At 36.2% G+C, this 27,319-nt stretch overlaps 1 protein-coding gene and 1 long non-coding RNA gene across 3 annotated transcripts in view; one reads left to right on the top strand and one right to left on the bottom strand.

Annotated features, from left to right (window-relative positions):
* Positions 1-27,319, bottom strand: part of GABRG3 (gamma-aminobutyric acid type A receptor subunit gamma3) — a 342,220-nt gene that overhangs the window by 34,230 nt on the left and 280,671 nt on the right. For both annotated transcript variants that reach the window (XM_084538857.1, XM_084538858.1), the window contains one exon: positions 16,442-16,579. In XM_084538857.1, coding sequence (XP_084394983.1) covers positions 16,442-16,579 — 138 coding nt within the window. The remainder of the gene's footprint in view (positions 1-16,441; positions 16,580-27,319) is intronic.
* LOC311446173 lies at positions 13,653-20,973 on the top strand. Its single transcript, XR_014698775.1, has 4 exons — positions 13,653-13,770; positions 13,867-14,025; positions 19,753-19,804; positions 20,301-20,973. It is a non-coding gene; the product is annotated as an uncharacterized lncRNA (long non-coding RNA).

Genomic DNA, 27,319 nt, shown 5'->3' with positions numbered 1-27,319 from the left:
CAGTCTTTCCAACATTGCACTGCTGCATTGCCCATAACGTTACAGTTTTCTTGTCCAGCCTTCTCTGTTTTCCATTTTCCTCCTCTCCTCTTGCACACATCTTTTACACTTTGTTTCTCCCTGGGTGTTAGTGACCTTGTCCAACCAGTCCCAGCCCCTGATCTTTTAAGATAGTTTAATTAATTCATTAATGACCTGTAAAGAGCAATGCAGCAAAATCACCAAATGAGGCATGCTTTCAGGTTAATTAAGTTTGAGAAAACTGGAGGAGAAGATTCATTTCACCCTGGATATAGAGGACATTTTTATGTTTGTCCTTCAGTGTGATCTTCTGACTGAAGGGAGCGTGGATTGGGCCCACAAACTATTCAAAGAGAACAAGGTGAGGGATTTTCACTGGAAAGCTGACACTGGATTTATTAACACTAAAGTACAAGATCTTCCTGGCATGCCTTAATTCACAGGATGACTTTACAGAGGCAGAGTGGGGACATTTTAAACTTTACTAGCCTTCTTGCTTCTTTCTCAAATTGATGCACTTTCATATACATTTATTTTAACAATTTGGTATTATTACAAGTATTTATTTTTTTTTTCATTTACTTACTATTTTGGAAGCACAATTTCTTCAGTTGCTCTTGTGCTTTGAACAAGAAGCAACTAAGCATTCAACAGAACACTCCACCGACCAAAACTGCTGAAAAGTTAGCTACCTAATGGACACACAGAAGATTGGACCATGATCCTAGAAACATCAGGGCATGCCAACTTATGATTTACATTGTTGGATAACATATTTCAAGAAAAAATGAGTGGAGGGCTAAACATCTTGTAGACACTTTGTTTACCATTAAGTCAATATTTCATTAAAATATTTCCAGGTGCTTAAGTATTTGCAGTATTAGGATTGTATCAGGCTTTAATTATATTTGGTTGGTTGAACGTTTGATTCATAACACTGCCACTTTTCATTATTAATGCTAAGGTTGTCAACTTAGTAAAAACTCTGAATAGGAACATCAAAGCTAGAAATCATCATAGATCCTGTAATAGTAATGCTTGAGGCTGCATTTACATAGAGCTGCAGAGGTAGAAAACTGTTTTCTTTCATCAGTGAAAAAAGTACATGTTTAATTCCACAGACATAAAGAGGTTTTCCTGTTTTTTTTTGTTGTTGTTGTTGTTGTTGTTCAGTTGATTGTTTAGTTTGTTCTTTTAATTTTAATTTTTATTTTTTGCTTTTACTTAAGCATATATAAGTGGTACTAGATGCAAACCTCAAATTTTCTATATTGCAGTGAAACAAATAAATCTTCCCTCTTTTCCATTTTCTTGTCTCCAATACTGCAAATCATTGTACATTTTTTTTTTTGTAATGAAAAAATGATATAAACGCATTTGTAGTTTTATAGTAGAAAACAAGTATACTTAAATTACATATAGTAAAACTTCTGAGGCCGAAACCCTATCTCTTCTTTTTTTTTGAAGTCATGCAAACCTAGATAAAAATATTTTAAATATTGTATTCTGATTGGTTGTCATTTTTACATTTCCTTTAAATAAGCAAAAGTTACTGCAGAAGGTTCAAGGGAAGAAAGAAGCACTTCCCTACCACATCTCTTTCTTCCCATTTTTCTGATTTTAAGTATAATAATAATAAAAAAAAAATACCTTTTAAGCAGTTTACCAAATTGATTTTGAAGTGTGAAAAGCTGCAGATGTCAAAAGACTGTTGTTGTTGTTGTTTTTATTATTATTATTATTATTATTATTATTATTATTATTAAAGAGAGAAAGTAGAGGAGGGAGGAAAATCTTTAAAAGTTCACTTACTCATGTTTAAAAATACGTTACTTACTCGAAGTTAAAAATATGTTTCCTTTTCTCTTCTTGATAGAAAGTGATCTAAATATCCAGTAACAGGATGTCTGGTAATATGATGTGGTGGAGAACTGGGGGAAAATGACGAAGAAATGGGAAAGAGAAAAAAGAAGCAAGCAAAGAGTCCTGAAGGGTAGGTGTGGAAATCTGAGTTGGCTTTCACATGTCAGAGTGGAACTGGCATAAAATTGGTCAATTAAGATAAAACCCAGCATTTTTGACTATACCTTAACTGCCATAGTGATATTATTAGTGATCTGTACTATTTACAATGTGTCTGTGGCATTTTTCATCCAATACCAGGAGCCATAAATGACACCACATCCCATTATTAAAATCTTAAGATTATAATTAAGTGTGATAGGCTAAAGAAGATCTCATCCCCTCTTTGGTTAACATATAATTCTCAAATTCACCTTGACTATTGCTAAATGGATTTGTTGTTATTTGTTTAGTATTTGCTGAATAGCGTCAACTAGTAATTTAACTATACAGTTATTAAAAAAACAAACAAACAAACAAACAAAAAACAAACAACAAAACAAAACACACACACACAAAGAACTTTATGATTTGTAGACCAAAATTTCATTATCTCTGCCTTAACTGTAAGACAGCTTTTCTAAATTGGAGAATAACAAATGACTTTAAGAACAAAGCAAATAGGAAGTAATAAAAAATGGCAAACCATTGTGTTAATGTGCAAAAAGATTTATGAATTACATTACATTACAAAACAATGAATGTAAAGAAAAAATCTTCAACATTATTCTTTTCTTGGTCAGTTCCACTCTGAAATGACTTAAGGCCTTCTTTACTTACAGAAATTCAAATGAAATAGTATAAGATGAAGGCCTTTCTGAATACATAATGCTAAAGTTACCTCATCATTGCTGTATTTCAGATTAGCTTTCTGAAGAAATGCTAAAAGTGATAATGGCATCTTACATCATCTACCCTATATCAGCTTGAAGTTTACAGTAAGCAGACAATGAATTTATTTTTTCTTTTTTTTTTTTTTTTTGTGAGCCAGTGTCAATAATTAAAAATACCTCAAATACTAATGATACCTCAAATACTAATGATAGTATTTTACAAAAATCTTACTGTCAAAGTGGAATTACCTCAAGAAAATCGTGACTTCAAAATTCTCTCTCTCTCTTTTTTTTTTTTTTTTTTTTTTTTTTTTTTTTTTTTCCCAGCAATGGGAACATTGACTTTTTATTGTCTTTGACTTTGACTAAGCAAAGTCTTCAATAAGTTTTTATTTCTGTAGGTTGCAGCACTTAAGATTTATTTATTTATTTATTTATTTTCCTTGCCAGATTGTTAAATTCTTTGGGAAGCAGTGGAGGAAATGTGCATATATTTTTGAATTCATGGGCTTGCAAAAGAAGTTTATCTCCAGGAGTTTTGATAGGAAGAAATTATCTTACAATGCAATGCTTAATAAGGTCTTAACATGTTTGAAACTGTATTGGGATGTTTTTGTTGGTTTAAGCTCAGATGAAACTATGGGAGTAATTTCCTCTTTCCTCAGGAGGACCAAGAAGCAGGTGCAGAATAATTGCCAGTGGTACTCATATTTTCAGAAATTGTTTCAAGTATAGGGCAAAAAGGGGGTCTACTGGCTGCCCAATATCTGAGAAAATCAGAAGTTACAGAAAACAGGAGCAATGAAAAAAGTATTCTTTGCTATAATTTCTAAACTTCTCAGGAGTGCTCCTGTCATAAAACATTATTTATTGTATTTGTTTTTGGTGGTGGTGGTAAGATTTTAGGTTTTGCACAAAGGAATTAAACCTGTATAAAATGCAGTTTTATTTTAAGGTTGTGACAATGCGAAAAACATTTCATTATGCTTTAAGAAATCCTCCATTTCTGGAAGATTGGGTATTTATTATCATCCTGTAATCCTTATTTATTTATTTATTTATTTATTTATTTATTTATTTATTTATTTATTTCTGCAAATCTCACCATGGATCTGATTTTTAAATGTATGATGTTAAAGAACGGGATTAAGCATTATGTATAACAGGCCTGAGTTATGAGCCTACAGCTGAGCAAAAGGGGTTTCTGTTATCTCAGATGACATGATTAAATCCAAAGTTTCTACAGCTGTAACTACAGAGTAGAGTGGCAAGACCAAAGCAGCTGTCAGCTACTTTAAATGATGCTTGAGAAAGCTAAAAGTCAGCTCTGCACCCTTGCTAGGGTTCCCTGAGGCTGATGGAGGGGAATTTCATCAGCTCAGTATTGAGAGTACTCTTCAGGCATGCTCTTCGTTGCAGACAGGGTAGTCCCACTGCACTATGCAGCCTCCCTGCTTCAATGTTTCTGGTGACTTCAAGGGGAAAAGAGAGCCTAAGATGGTTCCTTGAAGGCTTCTGATGAAGCCTGTGCCATGGATTGACACAGTCTGGAGATAGCTTGAGAGAGATTAATTAATTCCAGATGTGTAAAGCCTGATGTGTGCCCTGAAGTTCAGAGTCTGCTGGGGAGATATTTACAGGCAATGTTCAGATTTACTCAAGGACTCAGTTTTCACAGAAGTGCCCTTCAATATGTGGCATCAAGAATTAATCTATCTATTCACATAAATAAGAAGAAACTACAACAAAGTATGCTTCACATTTAAATGTGCTTCTATTTTTCTATTGTGTTAACACAGGCAACATTTACTGAGGTTTCCTCTTTTTAAAGGAGTCATTTAGAAAAGCAAACAGGCATGCTTTATCTCAGAGGAAGAACTGAAAAATAAGGATACAATAAAAAACCTGTATTGGGAGTGTATAAATTCGAATTAACACAAAAGACATTTGTACCAGTATTTTGTATTAGTAGACATATGTTTAACAGTATATATTTCCTGGGAGGTATTGTTATTAAAAAGAAAAATAAAGAGAAAAAGGAAAAAAAAAAAAAAAAGGAAAAAGAAAAAGACTACATGGAGAGGAATTCTAACAAGAGTGGACCAAGACACAGATTAAAACTATGATCCAGAAGTTTGGCTTCAGCTTTGCCTAAAATTTTTCATCATTTTGACAAGTATGCAACTGCTGCATGAAGATGTATAGGAAATATTTTTAATATCCTTACATGCTTTTAGCAGCCTCCATCTAGTGAACGATGTATAAGATGTATATTCTTTTTTTTTTTTTCTCTTCAAGCTGCTTTATAATTCTTCTATGATTCTTGTACATCATTATTCTAAGAAAATTTATGTTTTGAATCAATACTACTGAAGGAATAATTTTTCACACTGTTTATAATATGCAAAAGACATGCCTGAAGCTGTGAACATGAAGAGCAGAAAACTCTTTAGGTGGTTTTTTCACTCTAACTGCTCCTACTTGTAGGAGGCCTGCAATTAAGTTTGATAGTGAATTGAATTAGAATGTAGGTGGTGGTTCTGTACTTCTCAGATGAAAATCTTTATTTTATACTTAATTAAAAATACATTCTTCTCTGTATGCACAAAACTATACATTGTTTTGTTCTTGGGGTGTGTGTGTGGGGGGTGGGGATTGTGTTCCCCAGGTTCAAGGCAGGCTTGAAAAAAATGAATAAACTGAAGGGAACTTCCTGTAACTAAGGGTACTTAAAACTAACACCACAAATGTAGCTGTGGACTGTTTCTGTTAAAGAAAGAAAAAGTAGATGAGTTTGTGAAGCCTTCACACTGGGGAGGAGCATAGCTGCAAGTTTTCCAAATGCCAGTCTTTAGAGGTCAAATCAGAAAGGCAGTTTTGATTCTCCTCTCCACAAGGGATAAACACAAGATGATAATGTTCTGAAGAATGGGGAAAGGTTTGAAAAACAGACTGAATAGAAAATGTCCCACTATCATACAGAATTTTTCTATATAAGGATATTGTCCACTATACAAGGATATTGTCCAAGAATATCGTTCTACCAATGTTTAGTGTGACAAGATATAAAAAGACTAAATGGACTCAACTTGCAAGGTGGATTCAAAAAGGAAATGTACTCAGGAGGATTCATCTGCTCAGAAGCAGAGACACTGGGAGAACATAGTAGTGTATCAAAACACTCAGGTGTTTTGATATCCTTGGCTTGATGCAATTTACCTATCCACACTTGGGATTATGTATTTCCCTCTTGTGAAATAATGAAACAGGTCCACAGCTCCAGTTTGTCTCAAGAAGACTAAGACTGTTTCTCTGATATAATGGATGATAAACTATTTTGGTATCTTCTGCCAAGTTTATTTTGTAAATACCACAATGAATCCTGGCTGACACCAGCTCAGATTTTGTCACTGCCAAACTTGGCACAATTGGCAAGGGTTCTTGCCTCTGGTTTGCAGTGGGATGCTGTGGCAGCCTTGGTCATGATAGGCTTCCTCACATTTCAGGAATGCTGTTGCATGTTATCCCATATCAATATTGTTGTTGAATAGGAAGGTTTGGAAACTTCCTAAACACTTGTACTGTACTGAAATAGTAATGTCCTCTACTATTTCCTGAGCTACCTGACATTGTAGCTTTTACTTGCCAGCCTCTACGGCAGGTAATGGAAAGATGTGCATTGGGATAAATCCATCATCCGGCAACTGTTAATAGAAGAGATTTTGGTTCTTGCCAATGTAACTATCTCACAGAAGGTATTGACTGAAATGGAGTTGCTACTAGGAACAAGGTACAAATGTTGTGAATATTAGCAGCAGAAAAGGGTCCTAGAGGTAAAGACCTACAAATTACCACATGGTAGGAATCTGGAAACATGACCTGATGTGAAAGAGTAAAAGTTAAACTTAGAGAGACCGTGCTAGCATTTAACGAGTATGTGACACACTTTTTCTAAGGTATGCTAAATTAAAATCTAAAAAGCCACTTGCACCTTTCTGCTACATGTGAATAGTCATCCAATTTTGTATCTTAAAATTCTCATTAAGATCTCAGATTCAGCAGTGAGTAAAATATATAACATCATGTGCAATGCTAAATGCTAAATTAAGTCCAATTGCTGCTTTTTAAAGACTTTTAGATAACATTGTAGCAACCTTAGGCAAAGGCCAAACCTTCACAATTTGAATTAATGCAAAATTTTTGATTGAGCCAATCCTAAATCACCAATACAGCAGTGTAATGACACAGAAGTAGAAATAAAAGCCAGAGGAGCAACAAATACAACATTACCAATGCAAGACTAATTAATTCAAGAGCATCCTAAAGTTATATAGACATGAAACTTCTAAATATGGAACTATGAAAAGACTGTGTTTTTGCTTATATATTTATTTATTTATTTTCCATGCAATGTGAAAATCATTAAAAAAGACATTTTGAGATCCTTAACAAGTACAACAGGAGATTTTTAAGGAAAAAATAGTTTCCTGATGAAATTTTCCCTGGAGAAGAAAACACAGGTGAAGAGCTGCCTTTGAGACTTCTACTGTCTGCTTTTATCTTTTGCTTTTACCACGAAGTAAAGTTTCTTTATTTTTTAATCTCTCTCCCACATTTGCAGCAATAAAGGCCTATACAAGGGACACTACAAAGCTGTCTCCACAAGACAAAGAATAAGAATGAAATCAGTTATACCTGCAGTTCTGCCAATCATAACATATGGAGAGTAAAATCCACTTGACCAGTTCTAATAATCATTTGTATTATTCATAAATAGAAGAAGGAAGGTGTTTATAGAGCAGGTTATCCATTCCCTGATTGATAAGTTGAGCTTTCTTTGTTGCAAGTGACTGAACGATTACTTAGAGAGAACTGTACATTAAATAGCTAATTTCAGGCTTCTGCGTTTCAGGGCCTCATCCCAGGCCAGCAACAGTTAAAAGTTCCGTTAACCTTAGTAGGCTATGGATCAAGCTGTCAATCACTCTCTTCAATAGCTATCTTACATGAGACATTTTTATTTAAGAAGGGCTACTGCTAGATTTGCAGGGTGATATAAAAGTTTTGATTCTCAAAAGTGTCAGTCAAACTCATAATCAACAAAGAAAAACACTACTGGAATAGAAGTATTGTTAGTACTCATTCATTTAATTGTTACATTCCCAACCTCAGTGGCTAATGACAAGCTTATCAGAATCTATCATACAAAGTGTACAAACGCATATGAAGTGTACAACTGTTGTAAAAAAAAAAATAGTTGAAATTTCACTTAGAAAACATATGGCTTTTTCAAAATATTCATGCTGATTGATTATCATTTGACATGAATATCTTTTAAAAGTCAATATAGCCACTGTTGATTCTCTCTGCTAAACTGGAATTTGATTTATTGCAAATATTGTATCAGAGATAAAAAAAAAAAAGCAAATGAAAACATTATTGCTAAATCTTCTTATAATCAGTCTAGTTTTCTGTTTTCTTGTGAGTTGGTGTTTACTGTCAGAAAAGAAGTCTTAATATACCCTCATTCCAGAGGCAATTACAGTGGCAAGGACTGGGTTTAATGTATTTCATTAAGGACAAGGCTGTGGAGAAAGCTGCAGAAAAGACAGAAAAAATAAGTGAAAACTAAGTTGTGAATGCCAGGATGGTGTGCACCTCAGTGTGTGTGTGTGAAGGTAGCAAGCAGAGATATCTTTGGCACTGGAGATGGAGAGATGGAGTAGAAGGGCTTCAAAGGGCATGTTTCTGGTACTTACCAGTTGGCAATGCTGGGGCTGCTGTAGATGAGGGCCTATAAGCACAGAAGATGTGCAAGTCTGAGTCTGTATGTGTGTGCTTGTGTAGATAAGGTGAGAAAGGTGAAAAAGAGGGGAGTATGATACAGAGAAGTGGGCAGCAGAGTTTGGTGAAGTATCACCAAACTCTAAAGCACCTAAAGCATCAGTTCTCTCTTTATGGTTCTATTGCCTTGTAGTAGTTATACCCAGCTGGGCAGCTGAACTCCACTACAACTGTTCTCTCACTCCCCCTCAGAAGAAGAGGGGGAGCAGAAAGTATGCTGGAAAGAAGAAGAAAAAAAGAAAAAAGAAAAAAAAAAAAAAAGGCTTGCAGTTTGAGATAAGGATTATTTAATTAAAGGGAAAAGGAAGGGGAAAAAATATCAAAGGCTGTGTGGAAGCACAGATATAGAGAAAAATTACTGTCTCTTTCCCATCAACAAGTGATGTTTGACCATGTCCTGGTGTCCTGGGAAATGGGCCCTCAATATACATAGTGGTTGTTTGGGAGGACAGATGTCTTCATAACGAGAGCCCCCCCTTCCCTTTCCCTTTGTCCACCTTATATTGCTGAGTGTGACACCACAAGGTAAGGAATACCCCTTTGGCTGGTGTAGGTCAGCTGCCCTGGCGATGTCCCCTCCCCATCACTTGCCCACCCCCAGCCTACTGGCTCTGGGGGGCTTGCAGGGAGTCCTGATGCTGTGCCTGCACTGCTCAGCAATAGACACAACACCGGTGTAATACCAGTGCCATTCTAGCTACACGCGCACAGCACTGTGCTGTATGGGCTGCTGCAGGGAAAATTAACTCCATCCCAGCCAGACCCAGTACACAACTGTAAAAAAAAACAACTTATATTCATCTTCAAGACAACACAGGATTTTAGTTTGAATCCTGATTTCTTAAGAAGCTATGAGTCTAAATGACAGACACAGATTTTAGAAAGCCCAAACCTGATTTAATGAACTTTGGGAACAAATGCAAGCATAGCTTGTAGATTTGCAAAGTCTAAAATTCAGACTCCAAATTTCAAGAGCCCAAGGACAGCAATGAATATAATTACACATACAAGACATAAAGGAAGACCCCAGAACTGTGAGGATGAATACCTGAAGTCTCAAAAGGCCAGGGGAGGTGTGTCAGGACTGAAGAGCTGGAGAGAAGAGCATTTTGGTGGGATAATTCTCCCACCAAAAAGCATTTGCTGTTTTACCTCTTTGTGGAGGTGTGACTGACTCTTTCCACACACAGATGCCTGACAGACAGAAGTTTTATCTAGCACCAGGGGAAAGCAGGTTTACAACTCCTGGAATCCAGCTGCAACTCCACTCATACATTCAGACTTAAAAACCAAAAAAACCAATTATCTTTCTCCACTTCTGCACTTACATTAGTCAAGCAGGATGGGACAGGGGGAGAAGGGAACACTATTTGGAAGAGGAGAGGACACTATCTGGAATAATGAGAACCAAGAGTAGATGTCTGTTGAGGGCTGGAAACCAAACCCTAACCATTAGAGCATTTGAGATTATTTAATATCCTGGCAGAATGAGGCCAAGCTTCTACAAAGCCATGTATGTAAAAAAAAAAAAAAAAAAGGTAATATTTTCATGTGGTATGGGACATTTATTTCTCCACTTCTCTTTTGAATGCCATCTGACTAACAACAGCCTATGCAGCATGGCTGGCTGAGGTGAATCCCAACAAATTTGGTATTTGAGAAAGAAAAAAAATAAACACAAAAAATACAAATACACATTTGTCTTGAGAAGAATATACCAATGACAAGCACTCTCTGGTGTGCCATCAGGGCTCAGTAGGACATTAAAAAAAGTCAATGATGTTTAAAAAACAAAAGAGCTTCATGAATATTCATTAAGTAAATATCCTCAGATTAGTTAGTCTGTACAGGAGAAGATGTAGCTGAATCAGTTCATTAAAAACAAGCATGCACAGACTCACTCATATTCATCAGTTATGGCATCTGGTGCATCTTTTCTCATTTACTGTTGTGAGTGAACAAATTGCCCCAATCAGCCTGTGATCACCTTTCTTTGCTATCTCGCTTGCAATCCCTTCCCCATGCTGAGGGGCTCAGGTGCTTACTGTTGCCTGGCCTTGCTTCATCAACCTGATGTCCAGGTTGGGTGGTGGTCCTTCCTCATCAGCTCACACCTAAGGGGTAATGGCTGAACCCCAGACTGCCATGGGGCTGCTTGGCTCTTCTCATGTAGACACTTGTGAAACTTCTGCACCTACAACTGATTGACTGGGGGGAAAGTGACAATTAAAAGCAGAAGTGTTGATTTTGAAATGGTTTCTGAAGCCAGCTGTTCTTTGATCATCTAACTCAAGAGCTAGACACCTGAACATCTCTTCCTGTGGATAAGTCGCTGGGAGTGTGTTACTCTTGTGAAAAAGTTGAGAAACATCAGCTAATGCCTGTATTCACCTGACCCACCCCTTGACCTGATGGGGGCTCCCGCAGTGAAACTTGACCTTCCTATAAATTCATGCTTATTACTCCCTTCTCCTGCTAAAAGCTATTTTTGTAGGTGTTTGCATATTCTTGAAATACAAGCAGTGCTTGCTTTCTTATTTTTGTTATAGAATAGCTTTTTACTTGCCATTGAATGTCTCCTTCAACAGAGGACTTACTTTAGAATGTGTTGTTACTAACATTATCCCACAGAGCTTTACCTGAATGTGTGAAAACAGATACTGACCTTGCTTTGCAGTCCTGTGATGTAGGACTGAGAGCATTGCATAAGCTGAGGTTCTTGCTGAAACAGCAATTTCAAAATATAAAACACAATTTAAAAGTTATTTGACAAGAAGTCTCCACTAATCATCACCCACCTGTTGTATGCAAAGGTGTACCTTTTTATGGCAGCAGTTATGGCTATTTATTGGGTATGGGTATTACTTGGGGTTATTCAGAATGTATGAAATAATACTTTGTCTGATTCCCTGTATTTCATTTGTAACGATCAGCTATTAAGGATTTAAAACAGGGCACTTTTATAGTGTTCTGTATTTCCGATGCATTAGCTTGAACTTATTTATGCAAAAGCTTCTTTGGACTGCAAGAATCTCTCAAGCTAAAGGCATCTTAGGAAAAAACAAAAACAAAAACAAACAAAAACAAAAACAAACAAACAACAACAACAACAAAAAACATAAATAGAACTTATATGCTTCAAAGAAGTTTTCACATAAATTAAAATCCAATTCAGTAGCTACAAGGTCTTTGTGTTTATCTAGCAGTGTGAAAAACTAAGTGGTTTAAAAAGAATGAATACACTTTCCCTGGGGTGGGTGTGTGTGGGAAGCATGAGCAGAAAGCACAAGCTACATCTCACTCCATGAGATTTACTTGTGGATTCCTAATGATTCAGAGTGGTGTAAGGTGAAGGACAGGGGTTTTGTTTTTTCTTTGTTCCCTACTTCCTCCCCGCTCCCTTCCTCCCACCTGGAAAGACTGGGACTGGAAAACCTGTTGTTTAACACCTGGCTACCCAGCTACTGTCATCAAGAAGGCTTTGACTTTTGCGATCGTGGAAGGTACTTTGATGAAACAGGTTACTGGGGAGAAACGAGGCCTGGCTATCTAGGATAGATAGGAAGGAGAATCTTCTCTGGCAGGCTGGCTGCCTTAGTGAATTAGGCCCTAAACTAACAAACCTGGGTGATTGGGCCCTAGACCAGGCTATTCATATGTTTGTGAGCAACAGGGTGGTAGAGTGCACCTATCAGAGGTGAGGAATGTCCTCCAGCTGTCCAAAAAAGGCTTGGTCAAAAAGGATGGATAGCTGGTCCGGATTAAGTGCCTCTATACAACCACTCACAGCAAAGGTAACAAACAGGAGGAGCTAGTAGCCACTGCACAGCTGGAAAACTGATTTGACTGATACTTGGTGGGACAAATCACACAAAGGGAGTGCTGCAATTGATGGCTATAAACTATTCAGGAGGAAAAGTGAGGCAGGAAAGGTGAAGGAGTAGTTGCCCTCTATGAAAAAAAAAAAAAAAAAAAAAGGGGGGGGGAGGAGGTATTGACTGCATGGAGATGTCTTTGGGGAAAAACAACAACATACATGTTGACATCTTACAGGTGAAAATTAGAGACCAAGTGCAGGGTCCTGCACCTGAGATGGGTCAGTCACAAAAAAGGATACAGCCTGGGTGATGACTGGACACAGAACTGTCCTGTGGAGAAGGACCTTGGGGTACTGGTGGATGAACACCTCTATATGAGCCAACAATACGCATTTGTAGCCCAGAAAGTCAACTGTTCCCTGGGGTGCAACTAAAGAAGTGTGGCCAGAAGATCAAGGGAGGTGGTTCTCCCCCTCTGCTCTCATGAGACCCCACCTGGATTGCTGTGTTCAGGTCTGGGACCCCCAACACAAGAAGGACATGGCTGTATTGGAATAAGGCCACAAGAACGATCATAGAGCTGCAGCACCTCTTGTTTAAACACAGGCTGAGAGGGTTGGCGTTGTTCAGCTTGGACAAGAGAAGCTCCATGGAGATGTTATAGTGGCCTTCTAGTTCCTAAAGGGGACTACAGGAAAGCCTGGGAGGGATTCTGTCAAGGCATGTTGTGATAAGACAAGGGCTAATGGCTTTAAACTAACTGAGGGTAGATTTTGATTAGATATTAGGAAGAAATTCTTTACTCAGAGGACAGTGAGGAACTGGCACAGGTTGTCCAGAGAAGCTGTGGATACCCCCTGCCTGGAATTGCTCAAGGCCAGGTTGGATAGAGCTTTGGCAACCTGATCTAGTGGAAGGCATCTGGCCCATGGCAGGGGAGTTGGAGTTAAATGATCTTTAAGGCGCCTTCCAACCCAAACCATTCTGTGACTCTATAATTTACTGTGAACACACAGTGATGTCTCTAAATTATGACTCTCTCTCTCTCTCTCTCTCTTCTGTTTTCACGATCACCCTTCCATTGGATGATTTGCAAGTTTAAAATTTCAAGTTTTTCTCCTTATATGCAGTTCCTTTTTTTTTTTTTTTTTTTCTTCCCACAGCTCAGTGCCAGGTGGTTTAGTATTCCCTCTACTTTAATTATCTTTATAAACCTTATTTGACATTGTAGCATGAGAATTGTTCTTGCTATAGTATTTGAGTATCTTGCCAGATGGCAACAGGGGAATTCTCTCATACTTGTGAATTAGTTTGACATCACCTAACAGTGAGAGCTTGCTTAGGGTGTAAAGGTGCATGGCGACAGCACCAGCACAGTGAGCTCTGCTGTGCATTCCATGTGTTCATCAGATGTAGTAGGTATTAATTGGGTTATATGTGTATCTTAGCATGAAATTCAAAATCATCCTCAAGAAAAAAGATGAGTACCTCTTCCAGATGGCCATGAAAACTTTTCCTGGCTGACAGATTATTGTAAGAAAAGACAGTATTCTTGTAAGAGTAAAGCACATCACTGTGTTAATGCTTTAACTCACTGCTGGCACAAGGTAAGATATGTCAGCATTATGACAGTATTTCTCATCTTGCTTAGATTTCAGACATAGTCTTTGTTATAGCTGGCTTCCTACCTGTATAACTCCAAAACTGCCAGATTAACATAAGGGTTATTTAAATGTTTGGGGAAAAAAAAAAAAAAAAAAAGGAAGCCTGAAATAATATCAACTAGCAGAACTCTGCTGAGTACAAAATCTAGTCATTTGGGGAAAATGAACTGGCTTATACAAATACTGGAAGAAAAGCAACATGTTGCCGTGTGGTCAGTGTGACCTGTCTTCATTATCACTGTAACACTGCTGATAAGGAGCTTAAAAGGTACATCTGAACTGGATCCAGGTAGGTAATGCTGTGGCAGCTCCCATACTGTAGATGAACACATACTTTATTGAGAAGTAATAGTGTCATAAAACAGCAGGAGGATGTAAGTTAGAAGTAAAAAAAGATGTTAGGCTTTTGAATCCATCTTCTGTTAGTGGAGGACTGTGGAGGACTGTTGCCTGCAGTACATTTTCTCATACTTTGTCTGATCTACTTTGTCCTGTATAATAGTAGTTTCCGTAATTTCCCTGAGGAGGAACAGATGACAGTTTAGTAGCTCTCATTGTCAGGAAGCTGCTGTTGGTACTCTGCCTGCTTTCCTTTTCCCAACTCCATCTCATAACTCTGAACAATTTCCTGAGCTGCACTCTAAACAATGCTGCTCCTTCTGTCTCCACGCTGTAAAAGGATGGTGACTGGTGGGACATCTACAGGCTCCCTGAGGCTAGTCCATGGCAAGTGGCATCTCCAGGGAGCAGCCCAAAACCAAGGGAGCTCCTGTGTGTCCACATTACTGTAGGGGCAACCCTAACACAGCCTCCCTGTTATGCATATACTTCTGTGCTCACTGCAGGTAGTCAGAGAAATATCTTAAATTTTGCCTCTGAGACATATTCCACAGTCCCAGGCAGGCTTTATGCCCCACCCTCCTTTTGGGAATCCTTGCAATGTAGCATAAAGCATGCTCAAGGTTTCCCAATGCACTAGTTAGTTTTCCATACTCCGGGCCCTGGGTTGATGAGTGCCTCAAAAAGAACATAGGAAATATATTTCCTGAGGCATTAACAGTCATGCCTGCCTTAGTGGCACTAAGAGACATGGTTTAGCAATGGGACTCAGTAGGTCAGGCAGGTTATTGGACTTGATGACCTCAAAGGTTTCTTCCAACCTCAATGATTATATGATTCTATAAATAGATACTTTAATGAGTTATTATTTCATGCTTTGTTATTACTCAACAGCTCCTGGTTCAATTTATTGATTACTCCTCTGATAAATTTGCATTCCTAAGAAACTCACAGACTTCAAGGGTTTGTATCCATAACATAAAAAACTTTTACATACTTGTAACATTTTGATCTGCTAAATTACCAAAACAAAATATTCGCTAAAACTTTAGTGACGTTTCATTAAAAAATAAAATAAAATAAAAGTTGCTATCCAGTCCTGAGAATACATTAGTAATGTCAGTCGGTAGGCAATCACCCAACAGCAGTAGTTTCAGAGATTAATCATTTTTATTAATTGTTCAGTGTTTCCCAAATTGTAACATAACACTGCTTATAATAATAATAATAATAATAGTAATAGGATTTTCAAAAATTTACCATCAGTTAAGCAGGTGGTTACTTCTAATAGGTCTCTGGCTGAGAGAAGACTTAACAAATGATAATCATAGAGCTTACTACAGAATCAGAGTAATCATGAAGCTTACTTCAGTCATGCATAAAGTTTTGATAGTGTTTGAATTTCGTAAGAACTTATCCAGCTCAGCTAACATGCTATTTAAACACCTTTTTACCCATGTTGCTGTTATTACAAGAAAGAGTAATACTTCTGAAGGAATAAAAGAGGCATTATTAGATTTTAATTACAGTCAGTCAGTAAGGTCATTAGCAAAGGCATATATCAGCTGAGAAACAGAGTGACTTTGAAATATCAAGAAAAATACTAAGCCTGTGGCTAAATGATTAACTACTCAAGAAAGGTTCTAGCATCACTAACCCTACCATTGTGCTTAAAATCTTTAATTTATGGTGAAGATATATGTCTCAATGCAGGAATAGCTTAAATAAACTTAACCGAGAATAATATAAAAATTTAAGTATATAACAAACAGCCATGCCAAGGTATCATTTATTCTTTAGTTTGTGAAATTACATAAAGAGTAAAGAAAAAGAAAATGAAGTTAACCAAAAAAAGGAAGTTAACCAAAGCCAACAGTTTTAAAGTCTTCACTTTAGAGGTCTTATGTCAACATAGATACACATGACAATCAACTTACATTTGAATGAAAGCAAACTTGGAATAAATATTTTGAAATATGTAGTTTTCTAAAATAAGCACTGCCATTTGTGTCATTCTTACCTGCAGAGGTTTTCACAATTTCTGAAGTATTTCTGAGACCCATAAAGTCAAACTGATAGAGTCTCCAAGACTTCTGGTCAGCAGCCTCTACTGAGTTTTTTCTCCATCTGTAAATCATTTCTTCTTTAGGGTAGCCATCTAAAAATAAATAAATAAATAAATACATATATACATTTTATTTCATAAAAAGGATGGTGCCGAAAAGTATCTGCCTCATATTTGAGAACAAATCAATTTCTGATCTGATGCTTTGTCAGTGATCTTGGTGGCAGAATTCAACAAAAGAGTAACAAGGCACACAAAAATAGAGTTGTAATTCGAGGAATGCTACGATTCTGCATGATTTTTTTTTTCCCAATGGAGAAAAATTCTGATTTGTTCTATCGAAAGTAGATTTCTTCAGAGATGCCATTGATTTGAAGTCCAGACATCCAGACATAGTAAATATACTGATTTACATGCATTCTAAATAAGTTGTGAAAGCTAATAAAAGGAAAAAAAAATGTTGGTGGGGAAGATGTAAACAATTGAAAAGGACAGATTGTTTTAAATGTGACAATAGTTCTAATGGTATGTGTGCTACTATACTTCCAAAATGAACTCAAAACAATGCAGAAACTTGTGAATTTTTTAATTAGCCTGGGATTCTTAATGTGATTATGCCATCATCTTACTTTAAAGGCCACAGTATTTAACAAGGCATCACCTGATCTACACAGCTGAAATAGCTTCTGAAAGTCTTTATCAATTTAGAACTTAGAAAACAGAATTCTCATGCCAATATTTAATTTCTTTTTTTTTTTTTTTTGTAAGAGACTGCATTTTCCAATAGCAGTCCAACAGAAAATTTTCAACCAGCCCTAATCATAATAATAGACCATCTAGAAAACAACATGCCCACAACAGTTAAGACTAGATTGTTCTCTAATGCATAATCCAATACATTCCTATTCATCTAAAAATTAATACAGTAGGTGTAGATTACAAAGCAAATTAAAAACCTAACAACAATAGGCAGTTAATATACCTATCTCATCAGTATTTTTTTTCCCCATTAGTTACTAATAAGTTTTGATATTTACGTTGCAAAACATCTTCTGTGGTCATGGTGCTATTTCTTTGATGTGTTCCTATCTGCGATTTTGTCAGCTTGTTTAAAGTTTCATCCCACTGGGGCATTGTTATAAGGTGTACATGACCTCATTTATCCCTTTTCATAACACAGCATGAAAATTACCCACAAGTCCCTCAATTCTAATCTGTACAAAATTACTATGTGTTAATTCAAAATGTAACATTCACATATTTTCCATCAATGTAAATAAAGGAACAACACATGAAGAACCCAAATGAATAATAAGCACAAGCCCTGCCACTCTCCACAAGATCTCTTGCTGCCAAGCAATTTTCACTGCCAATTCTGTTGTGCCAGTTTGTGAGATTGATTTAAAGATTAATTTTTTTTTTTTTTTTGACTGGCAGATTACGGCAGAAGATGCAGAGGTACAGTGAAAGAATAGAGAGCTTTGCAGGGTCTGGTGGCCTTAGCCATGAATACTCTGAAATCTCCTTGAGCCTGGCTCCTATTTGACTGAGCACTCTGATCACATTTCTAACCAAACAATGTCTTTGTCTAACTGAAAGGCCTACATTTTACCTCAAAAGCCTTAACTTGGTTTAATTTGGATACTTTTTTCCCCACAGTTCAGGACAAAAGAGGCATCAGATGTCCTCCTCATCATGCTGTGGCTGCTGTGTTCTCACACCAGGTGGCAGTGGCAGAATTGTCCCCTCCCTTCAAAGCAGAATTGGGATTATAAGGGAGGCTGCCAATGTGTTCTGTACCTCCTAGTATGCATGTGCTACCCAATACAGAGGAAATGAAACCACTGTCCTCTTGCACTCCCTGCACCAGCTCACACTGCAGAACTTGTTGCCCAAAGCACTGATTTGCAGATTTTGTAGCAGGCAGGACCCCTTTTCTCAGGTGAATTCAAAAATATTCTCTCATAAAAATCACATTGAAGACACCAAAATATTAGGATCTTAAAAATGTGGGATTGTGTTTGCATTATGACAGGAGAAATTTGATCAGCAAGAGATAACTCCAGAGAGTATGGATCTTTCTTTGGTGACTCACTGAGTTCACTAATATTTTGGAAGGAAAGAACAGTTTCGGGAGAGTTGAAAGTGTCAACTTATTTCATTTGACATATTCAAAATTAAAGATTTCAGCTCTGTCATATTTCAGTCGAACATTTTAAAAATTAAATCTTTAAATTTTTAACTTCAAATATATATTTTTATTTTATTTTATTAAGGTTTAACCATAATTATTGCAAGTAAAAATATTTTAAATATCCTGGAAGTAACATTTTCTTAAACATATTATTTTAGATGGATCTAAAATGAACATTTTACTTTTCTTCCAAGCGTTACTGAAAAAGTTGCATCAGTTAGTCTTTAATTCAACTTCTTTGCCCCTTTGTATGTGCCACTAGTGAGACCGCATCTTGAGTACCGTGTTCAGGTTTGTGCCTCTTACTACAAGAAGAATATAGTTACTTGAGCATGTGCAGAGAAGAGCAACAAAGCTGGTGAAGGGACTAGAAAGGGACAAGATATAAGGAGCAGCTAAGGGAAATGAGGAGGTTTAATCTGGTGCAGAGAAGGCCTCATCGCTCTCTATTGGTACCTGAAAGGAGGCTGCGGCAAAAAGGATGTTGGTTTCTTTTCTCAAGTGACAAGTGATAGAAAGTAAGGAAATGGTCTCAAGTTTTGCCAGAGGAAGTTTAGATTGGATATCAGGAAGAAATTCATCATGGAGAGGGCAGTCTAGCACTGGAACGGGCTGACCAGAGAAGTGATGGAGTCCCCATCCCTGGATGTATTTAAGAGACATCTTTGTGGTGCTCAGGGACATGGTTTAGTGGTGGACTTGGTACAGTTAGGTTGGATCTGATGACCTTAAGGGTCTTCTTCAACCCAGATGATTCTATGATTCTGCCTGATTTTTGGTCTTTCTACTTCATCCCATGGGTAGCCCACCTAAAATTCATTACAGTGTCAGTAACATGTGAAACTTGCTGTTGTATGAAGTAAGACATAGCTATTTATCCTGGTACAAGTAGCACACAGTCAGGAGCAAGTTGATGATTCTTGTTGTTCAGTATTTTTCCTGTATTTTTGTCTAAGAGACAGATTCAATTTGAGAATGACTACTTTCAGTATTACTCATTGCCATTAGATAGTAAGTAACTGACTTCAGGAGACCATCATGCCCTTTCAGTAACACTCCCTTTTATCCACAGATACTGACATCTGCTCTTACAATGGCTGGGTTACTTAAATCACGGGAGGCAGGTATGTGTGGTTCAATGGGAGTTTCAACCTTTTAAATAACTGCTGTTATGTTCAGCTCCAGTGCTGGGTGACTTTCTTTTTCAATTCATTTAAAAATATAATATTTCTTATGGAAAAAATGACACATCTGATTGAACAGTATTTCACACCTAAGATTTATCTAACTTTCAGAGTGGACAATGACTGTTCACAATGGTACTTTCAGTGATAAGTAATATTTCTTGTATATAGCCTAATTACTTCTAGCACTATAAATGTATCATTTTAGAAAATATCAGACTTGGAGTTTTCAGTGTTTCCAGAAGAAAACACAAGCTCTACTATTCAGCCTACAACACAACTATGAATATAATATCTATAGAAATATCTGTTTTCTTTCACTTCATCAGCATACCAAATGGCAGTAAATTACCTTAAATTCTTGACCTTGTGGCATCAAGCCATCCATGCTAATCAAATTTCTATCAAATATATTTAACCTGACAATTTACTCTAGGGTATGTGAGAATATCCATTCTGCAGCAGAGCAAGACTCCAAGAGAACAAGGAGGGTTTTCAGTGTGTGCTAGTAAGTCAGCAAGGAAAACAGAATGGGAAAAAGACAACCCCAACAACCAAATGACACTTCTGTGTTACAGCTGTCCAAGCTCTGGTAATATGAAACTCAAGAGCTGTTCAGCCTAAGACCTCCATTCACCCTCCCCCTCCCATTAATTTATTTGTGTGCCTTTATGTTCTGCCTTTTTTTGGCCTGATAGTTGTTTTGTATGTTCTGTTGTAGCTATTCATATCTTCCAAAGGTTTAAGATTTATATTCTAATGTATCAAAGAGAGCACCTTGAACATTTTTTTTTTCATAAGACTGGCACTTACATGCATTTGTAAAAAGAAATCAAGAAAAAAATTGTTGAATTTATTTCTTTAAGAGCCGTGTAGGAAGTATCCATGTAATACCTCCTGTTTACTTTCACCAAACATATTTAATGGCTATTCCAGTTAATACAAATGATTGGTACCTTGATGTTTTACTCAAAGGCTTAAACATACGTATTTACAAAGTGTACCACTGATTTTAACTCCAGTAATGGAAACACAGATAAGTAATAAATGCATTTTTTGCTGTTTGGGAGGTAAACTTATTATAACAGAAAGCCAAATTGTCATGACAACCTGTGAGAGTCTGTGGATTTTGTTTTATTTCCCTTTTATTATTGGAATAGTTGAAGTCATGTTACCACATCTTCTCACATCACCACCATAGCATTTATAACTGACAGGTTAAAAATAGTTAAACTTAATTCTTCATGCTCATACTGCTTCACTTTCTCTGGAGACTAAGTGGTTTGCACAGAAGCCTCTACCAAACTGCTGGAGTAATGGTCAAGACCAGAAACATCACCAGGCTGGATAGATGTGTGCAGTCACAAGGTAGGAGAGAAAAATGGTGTCAAGTGGCACTTGAAGAACATCTGCTTCAGGAATCAGTCCTGATGAAACATCAGCAACTTCCATAATATGAGCATTGATATATTCATGCCTACTAGTGCATACTGACTCTAATCTTGATTTCCCCTGTGCTGTTGCTGTTTTGGGCATCTCTGATCAATGCTTGATTTCTTTGTGTTACCTTTTTTTCTGTGTGATAATGAATCTATTTTAGCAAGGGTATAGAAGGGAGGAAGACAGCAAAAAAGGGGTCATATCAAAAAGGACACAGACAACTGAAGGAACAAACTTCCATCCAAAAAATCTTTTATTGGAAACATCCTCCTGAAGTTAATAAAAATGAGAGACATGGAAAGAAAAAAAAAAAAAAAGAAAAAAAAAAGGAAGAAAAAAAAGTCTTTTGACTTTTTAGACATCTTTTTTTTCTTTTTTACTGCTGGTTCTTCTCACTTAGTATTCAAATATAACACAGACAGACCCTGCTTGTAGTAGAAAGAATAATGAAACAAGGAAACTCATATCTCCTTCCTAGATTTAGAAAAATTTATATGCCCAGAGTGAGCAATGAGGAGTTAATCAGCAGCAAAGCTGAAAATGTAGGGGAAGCAGGCAAGAAATGAAGAATCAGTTCGGTTAAGTATCTGCCAGGAGGCTGATGCTTGTGAGTGGAGTATATATTTGAAAAACATAGCTGGATTCTGGGAATGTTCTGCTTTTCCAGGGGTGGTAGAGATACTCTCGAAGTCAGGAGAAAGTGTGATCTGACAGACAAGCTGTCGCCATCAGCTAGTACTCAGTTTACACCACAGACATGGAGGGTGTGTGGTAGATTGAACTGCTACTGATTAACGTACTCCAGCGAGAGAAGGATACCCTGATGCAATTAGATACAGGCCATTTGAGATAGCCCTTTACACCTTGCAGCCAGCTGCTTCCATACACACTTTGCTTCCTTGGATGCAAAATTCTTCTTCAGGCTAATTGGGAGACCTGTGTCAACACTGCCTTGGTCAGACAAAGAGGATAATGAAGTCCAGAAATGCAACTTTCTCTGGTACCATGCTATGGATGGCAAATCAGATGCTGTCTGAGCTTTTTTCTTGCTATCTGTATTTCTAAATGCTTCCTCATTGGACAGCAAACTGCATTTAAAATCCTAAATTCTCTGTGTTTCAGAGGTAGAGGTTTCACAGTGTAATCCTGTATCTGTCTGATTTTTGTCCTCAAAAGGTGTATGTGCTTTTAACTAGAAGAATCCTTCAGGTTCCCCCATTAAAAATGACATTACCTTAGATTTCATGACTTCATGCACTTATTAAGCAAAATTGTATCACAGAAAGTGCAAAGTTCCATTTCAACTTGTTTAAGGTAGAATAAAATAAAAATAAGGGGTATAGAAGCTTCATTATGTCTTTTCAGAATGGTTATTAGGGTAGAGAGAAGTAGGGTAAGAGAACTGAGACATTTCTTTGTGTTTACTTAGGACCTATGGAAAAAAAAACAACAATTTAATGCAGATTGAGTTCTCTGTTCACAAATGAAGTGTTTTTTTTTTTTTTTTTTTTTTTTTTTTTTTTTTTCTTCTCACTGTTTTAAAAATAAAAAAGAAAAATGATGAGGTATTTCAAAAGGCAGCTATAATAAAAAAAGACAGACAGGAATGCTGTAAAGATAGCTTTAAAACCTGAAGTGATTTATTTCAGCAGTTGCAGATAATTGCACTTCGGTGATAACTACAGTAACTATAAATGTTATTCTTTGCCCTATTTTCTTTCATTGGTAATTGACACCTTATTAACTGTACATTAGCTCATGAAAAAATCGACCAACATAATTATAACTGTAGAACAATGGATCTAAAACTGCCCTGATTACATCTTTCAATGAAGAGAGAAAGATTTTCTACTTAAAATGTATTTTAATATGATTGTGATATCACTCTGGCAAAAAAACTAGAGGATCCAGTCACTATCATCAACAGTAATGATTAATTACCCTTTTACCCTGGACTAATTCTGTTTTTTTGAGAGAAGTGCTAGAACACTAATACAATTTACTGATATATTACATAGTAGCTTAACTTTTGGGAGGAAGTTGTGGCATCAGTGCATCTTTTGGGCCTTCAAAATAGAAAGGAGGAAAAGACAAGTGTGGCTGTCAGCAAAGGAAGTCCCAAAAGAAGGATTTTCTGTTAACTAGATCTTGCAGGAGGTATACATTTTCCTCATTTCTTGCAACTCATAGACAAATTCTAATCTCACCTCAGAGAAAACAGCAAAGCTAATAAAAGGTGAAAATGAGAAGGGAAAGAAGGAAAAAGAATGAACAAGACTAGACTGAGAAGAGAAACATGTTTTCTATTGAAGATGTTTTGAGATGTGGCTTTTCTGCTTGCTACTTTCTGAAACAATCACAGTTTTCTTTTAAAATCAAACAGATAGTTCTCATCTATGAGTGCTATGATTTGGTCACAAACAGCCCCAGTAGTGAGAAATCATATTCAATCATATCATAGGTGGAATAGTTTGAGATCATATTTAGAAATAATAGCAATTCTATTTCAACATCACATCTTTGCACGTCTTTATGCCTAACAAACATTTTTCCTTTTAATTCATTTGAAATTGGTACCAAGAGTGATTTGTTTTGGAAAACTTTTTTTTTTTTTTTTTGTCATATATTGTCCCTATAATCCCACTTTCTATTGTCTTGCAAATGACTTCACCACCACCCCCCCAAAACAAACAAACAAACAAACAGTTTTGTCATCGTCATCCAGCCTATCTTAATGTTTTGTTATGCATTTTTATTTATATACTTGTTTTTACTGCTTGCTAACAGTTTTATTTGGAAGGCAATTTTCAGAAGCCTCACATACAGCAAATGCTATTGCCTATCTCTTTGCACTGCTCTGGCTAGCAGATTATCTCACAAATTATTCCACTGATAATTAGAACACCTGCTAAATGTTCAGATTTGTCTAATTTAGCTATATTGCAACTCTGTTCTTATCATTAATGGCAGATGGGATCATCTTGCTCCTGGCTTACTGGATATAAATTGCACCTTTTCTAAGGAGCATTCTTGCATAGATCTATATACTAAGGGCGTATATAGAAATCTTGCTTAGCCATACACATTTCATGCTTTTTATGGAATAGATGCTTCACCCCAACCTCATGTTCTATAGTGTACAGAACAATGTGAAGATTTTACCTTTAGTTTTCTGCCACTGTCTTGCAGAGAAAAAATCAAGCCCTGAAATTGTTTTTCCTAGTCTGGGTTCTCTCCTGATCTGAATTTTTCTGGAATATATATTTGTTCTATTCTCCATGTATTTAGGTGCTTTCTGGTTATTACAAAGGTGCCAGAAAGAAATGGAATTTCATTTTCTCACCGTGTGCACTGATTTTTCCTTACTCACATAGCTATTTCATAGTCTTGCCTTTTCTCCTCTCCTTAATCTGTATTTAATGGGGCCTACAATATTGTCTGAGTGATGTTGAGATTTCAAGAGCTGTATTCTACTACTGAGAGATCAGCCTTATTATTGTACTGCTAAATGTATACATTGAGTTCCATAGTAGAAAACAAACAGTGCAAAATGAATATTCTAGCAGCTACATTTTTGAGTTTAGGTGATTACATGAACTCGAATGAGAAAACAAAAAAACAGTTCTCTATAGAGCTTGTAAGTGACTGTCAAATAATATTATGATGTATGCAGGATTTTCTCATGTTTCCAGAGGAGGTTCAGACTAGATATTAGGAAAAATCTCTTTGCCATGAGGATGGTCAAACACTGGAACAGGCTTCCTAGCAAGGGTAGGAAGCCCATAAATGCTCATTATCAACTTCAACTACTTTGGGTATTATAAGCTAGAAGCTATTATAAGCTACTGTACTATTACTAAGCTACTTGTAGTTATGCATTTTAATGGCAATAGTTAACTTTATCTTCAGTGATACTAGTACTTAGTACTAGTATCTAGATACTAGATACTTAGTACTGCTAAGATTTAGCTAAGACTATCCTAATGAGAAAGACAACATTGTTTACTTCATCCATTGCTTTGTTAGACAAATTGCTGGGAAAATGTGTTTTGTATCATCTGAAATCATATAATGAATAAGCTAAGATTCCGTCAGGGAGTCAGAACTCCAGTAATGTAAACAAGATGGTCATAAAGAGCTAAGAAAATTAAAAAATAAAAACACACCTGTAAAGTTTTCTGTTTTTTACTGCAAATGGGGGAAAAGGAGATAATTTACTTACAGGTTTCTTCCTTTCATTTGCAAGTAAACTATATAAGCTTTTTATTTCAATATTTGATATGAGGATTTTTTTTAACACTGAGCATTCATTTTATGTTTCTCACATGAAGAAGAAAGTGTTCAAAGATCATACTAAACACGCATAATCCTGATATTCCAACTGCTAATCAATTATAAGTAAGTTTATATTAAGTATGAATGCAACTAGACAAAGGGTATCCATTAACAATTTGATAACACAATATTATGATTAGAAATGTAGTTTATCAACATGTAAATATAAGTGAATAAGCTATTCCTTGTAAAAAGTAAATAGAAATAACTGGCAAGGAATATCCTACATTTCTTAAGAGAGGGAAGAATATTTTGTATTCTCAAACAAAATAATAATAATAATTGGGTAAGTATAGTTAAAAACAAATGACATTCACTGTTTGAAAGTAGCTGCTAAGATGAAATAGTAATAGCATCCACAGAAGTAATAACATCCACCTATTTACCAGTTCTTGGGGTAGAAATATACGGCAAACTATGCACATTTTCGCCTGTACATAAATTTTCTATCCTATTTCAATTACAACAATAATTGTAGTTATATATTAAGTTTACATAGTCCACAGGGTTTGTGACTAGCCTGTCCAATACATTTTAACACCCATGGAACCAGATATCAATAATGTTTTTATTTATTTATTTATTATTTATTTATTTTCTGAATTGCCATGAAACCCATTTCAGACTTCACTGGAAAACCACTGGAATACCAGAAAAGCCTATGAGCTTCCAGAAGCCTTCAGAAATGTGTAGTGCTTCATCAATGGAAGCAGGTTATGATTGAAGATTTCCGTGCAAGACTATCAAGTCTTCAAGTATTCTCAGAATGTGTCACAAATGGTTAATAAAAGATAATTAATTTGGGCACCAGAATGCTCAAAACTGAAAATGCAGCATCTTTTTCCAGTGTCATTTCACAGAACAAAATGACAGTTTACAGTATAAACTACATTAAAAAGAAAAAAAAAAAAAAAGGCATAAGATTAGGTGAGTTTATCTTTTCAAAGATTTTTGAAGTACTTTTGCAGCTGTTGAAAAAATCCACCACCACCACCAAAAACAAATAATAAAAAACATCCAAATAACCAACAATAAAAAAAAGGGGAGAGAGAAAAAAAAAAAAAAAAAAAAAAAAAGAGAGAGAGAGAGGAAAACCAACCATATATTTTTTTTTTTTTTTTTTTTTTCACTGAAAGACTCATTATTTCTCTTTCTGTTTTACATCACAATCTAATTTAACACGTGGAACAGTTATTTACATCTAGGTTCTTCCACTCAGATGTTTTCAGTCTAACAGCTCTTTACAAAGAAACAAAGAAAAAAACTTTATTCATGTGGTTGTTATCATTCTATAGGTAGATTTATCAGCATTTACACACTTTTTTTAGTCATTGGCACACATGTGAACTTTCATACAAAATGAAAAAAATATATATATAGCAGTCTAAAGTAAGGCAACAAAGATTCCTGTTATTTGTAATAGGAATATTATTTGTAGCTTGTTTCAATTTCAGCTCCCTGGAACTTGTCTGCACTTTACTGGCATAGCATGCAAGAGTAGGCAACTAATGATACATGTTAACACACTTTTGGAATCCCATAATGCTTACAGAAAGAGTAGTTTCTGTAAAGGCTATGTCTAAGATCTAGTAACAGCTCATTAGAAATTATCTGATGAAATGAAGTTTCACACAAACAGGACACTTTGTTGATTCTGATATATTTATATTCACACTCCAT

The sequence above is a fragment of the Aythya ferina genome (genome assembly GCF_964211825.1).
Source record: "Aythya ferina genome assembly, chromosome: 1".
In the NCBI taxonomy this organism is placed as follows: Eukaryota; Metazoa; Chordata; class Aves; order Anseriformes; family Anatidae; genus Aythya; species Aythya ferina.
This window is presented reverse-complemented; position numbering and strand designations above follow the sequence as displayed.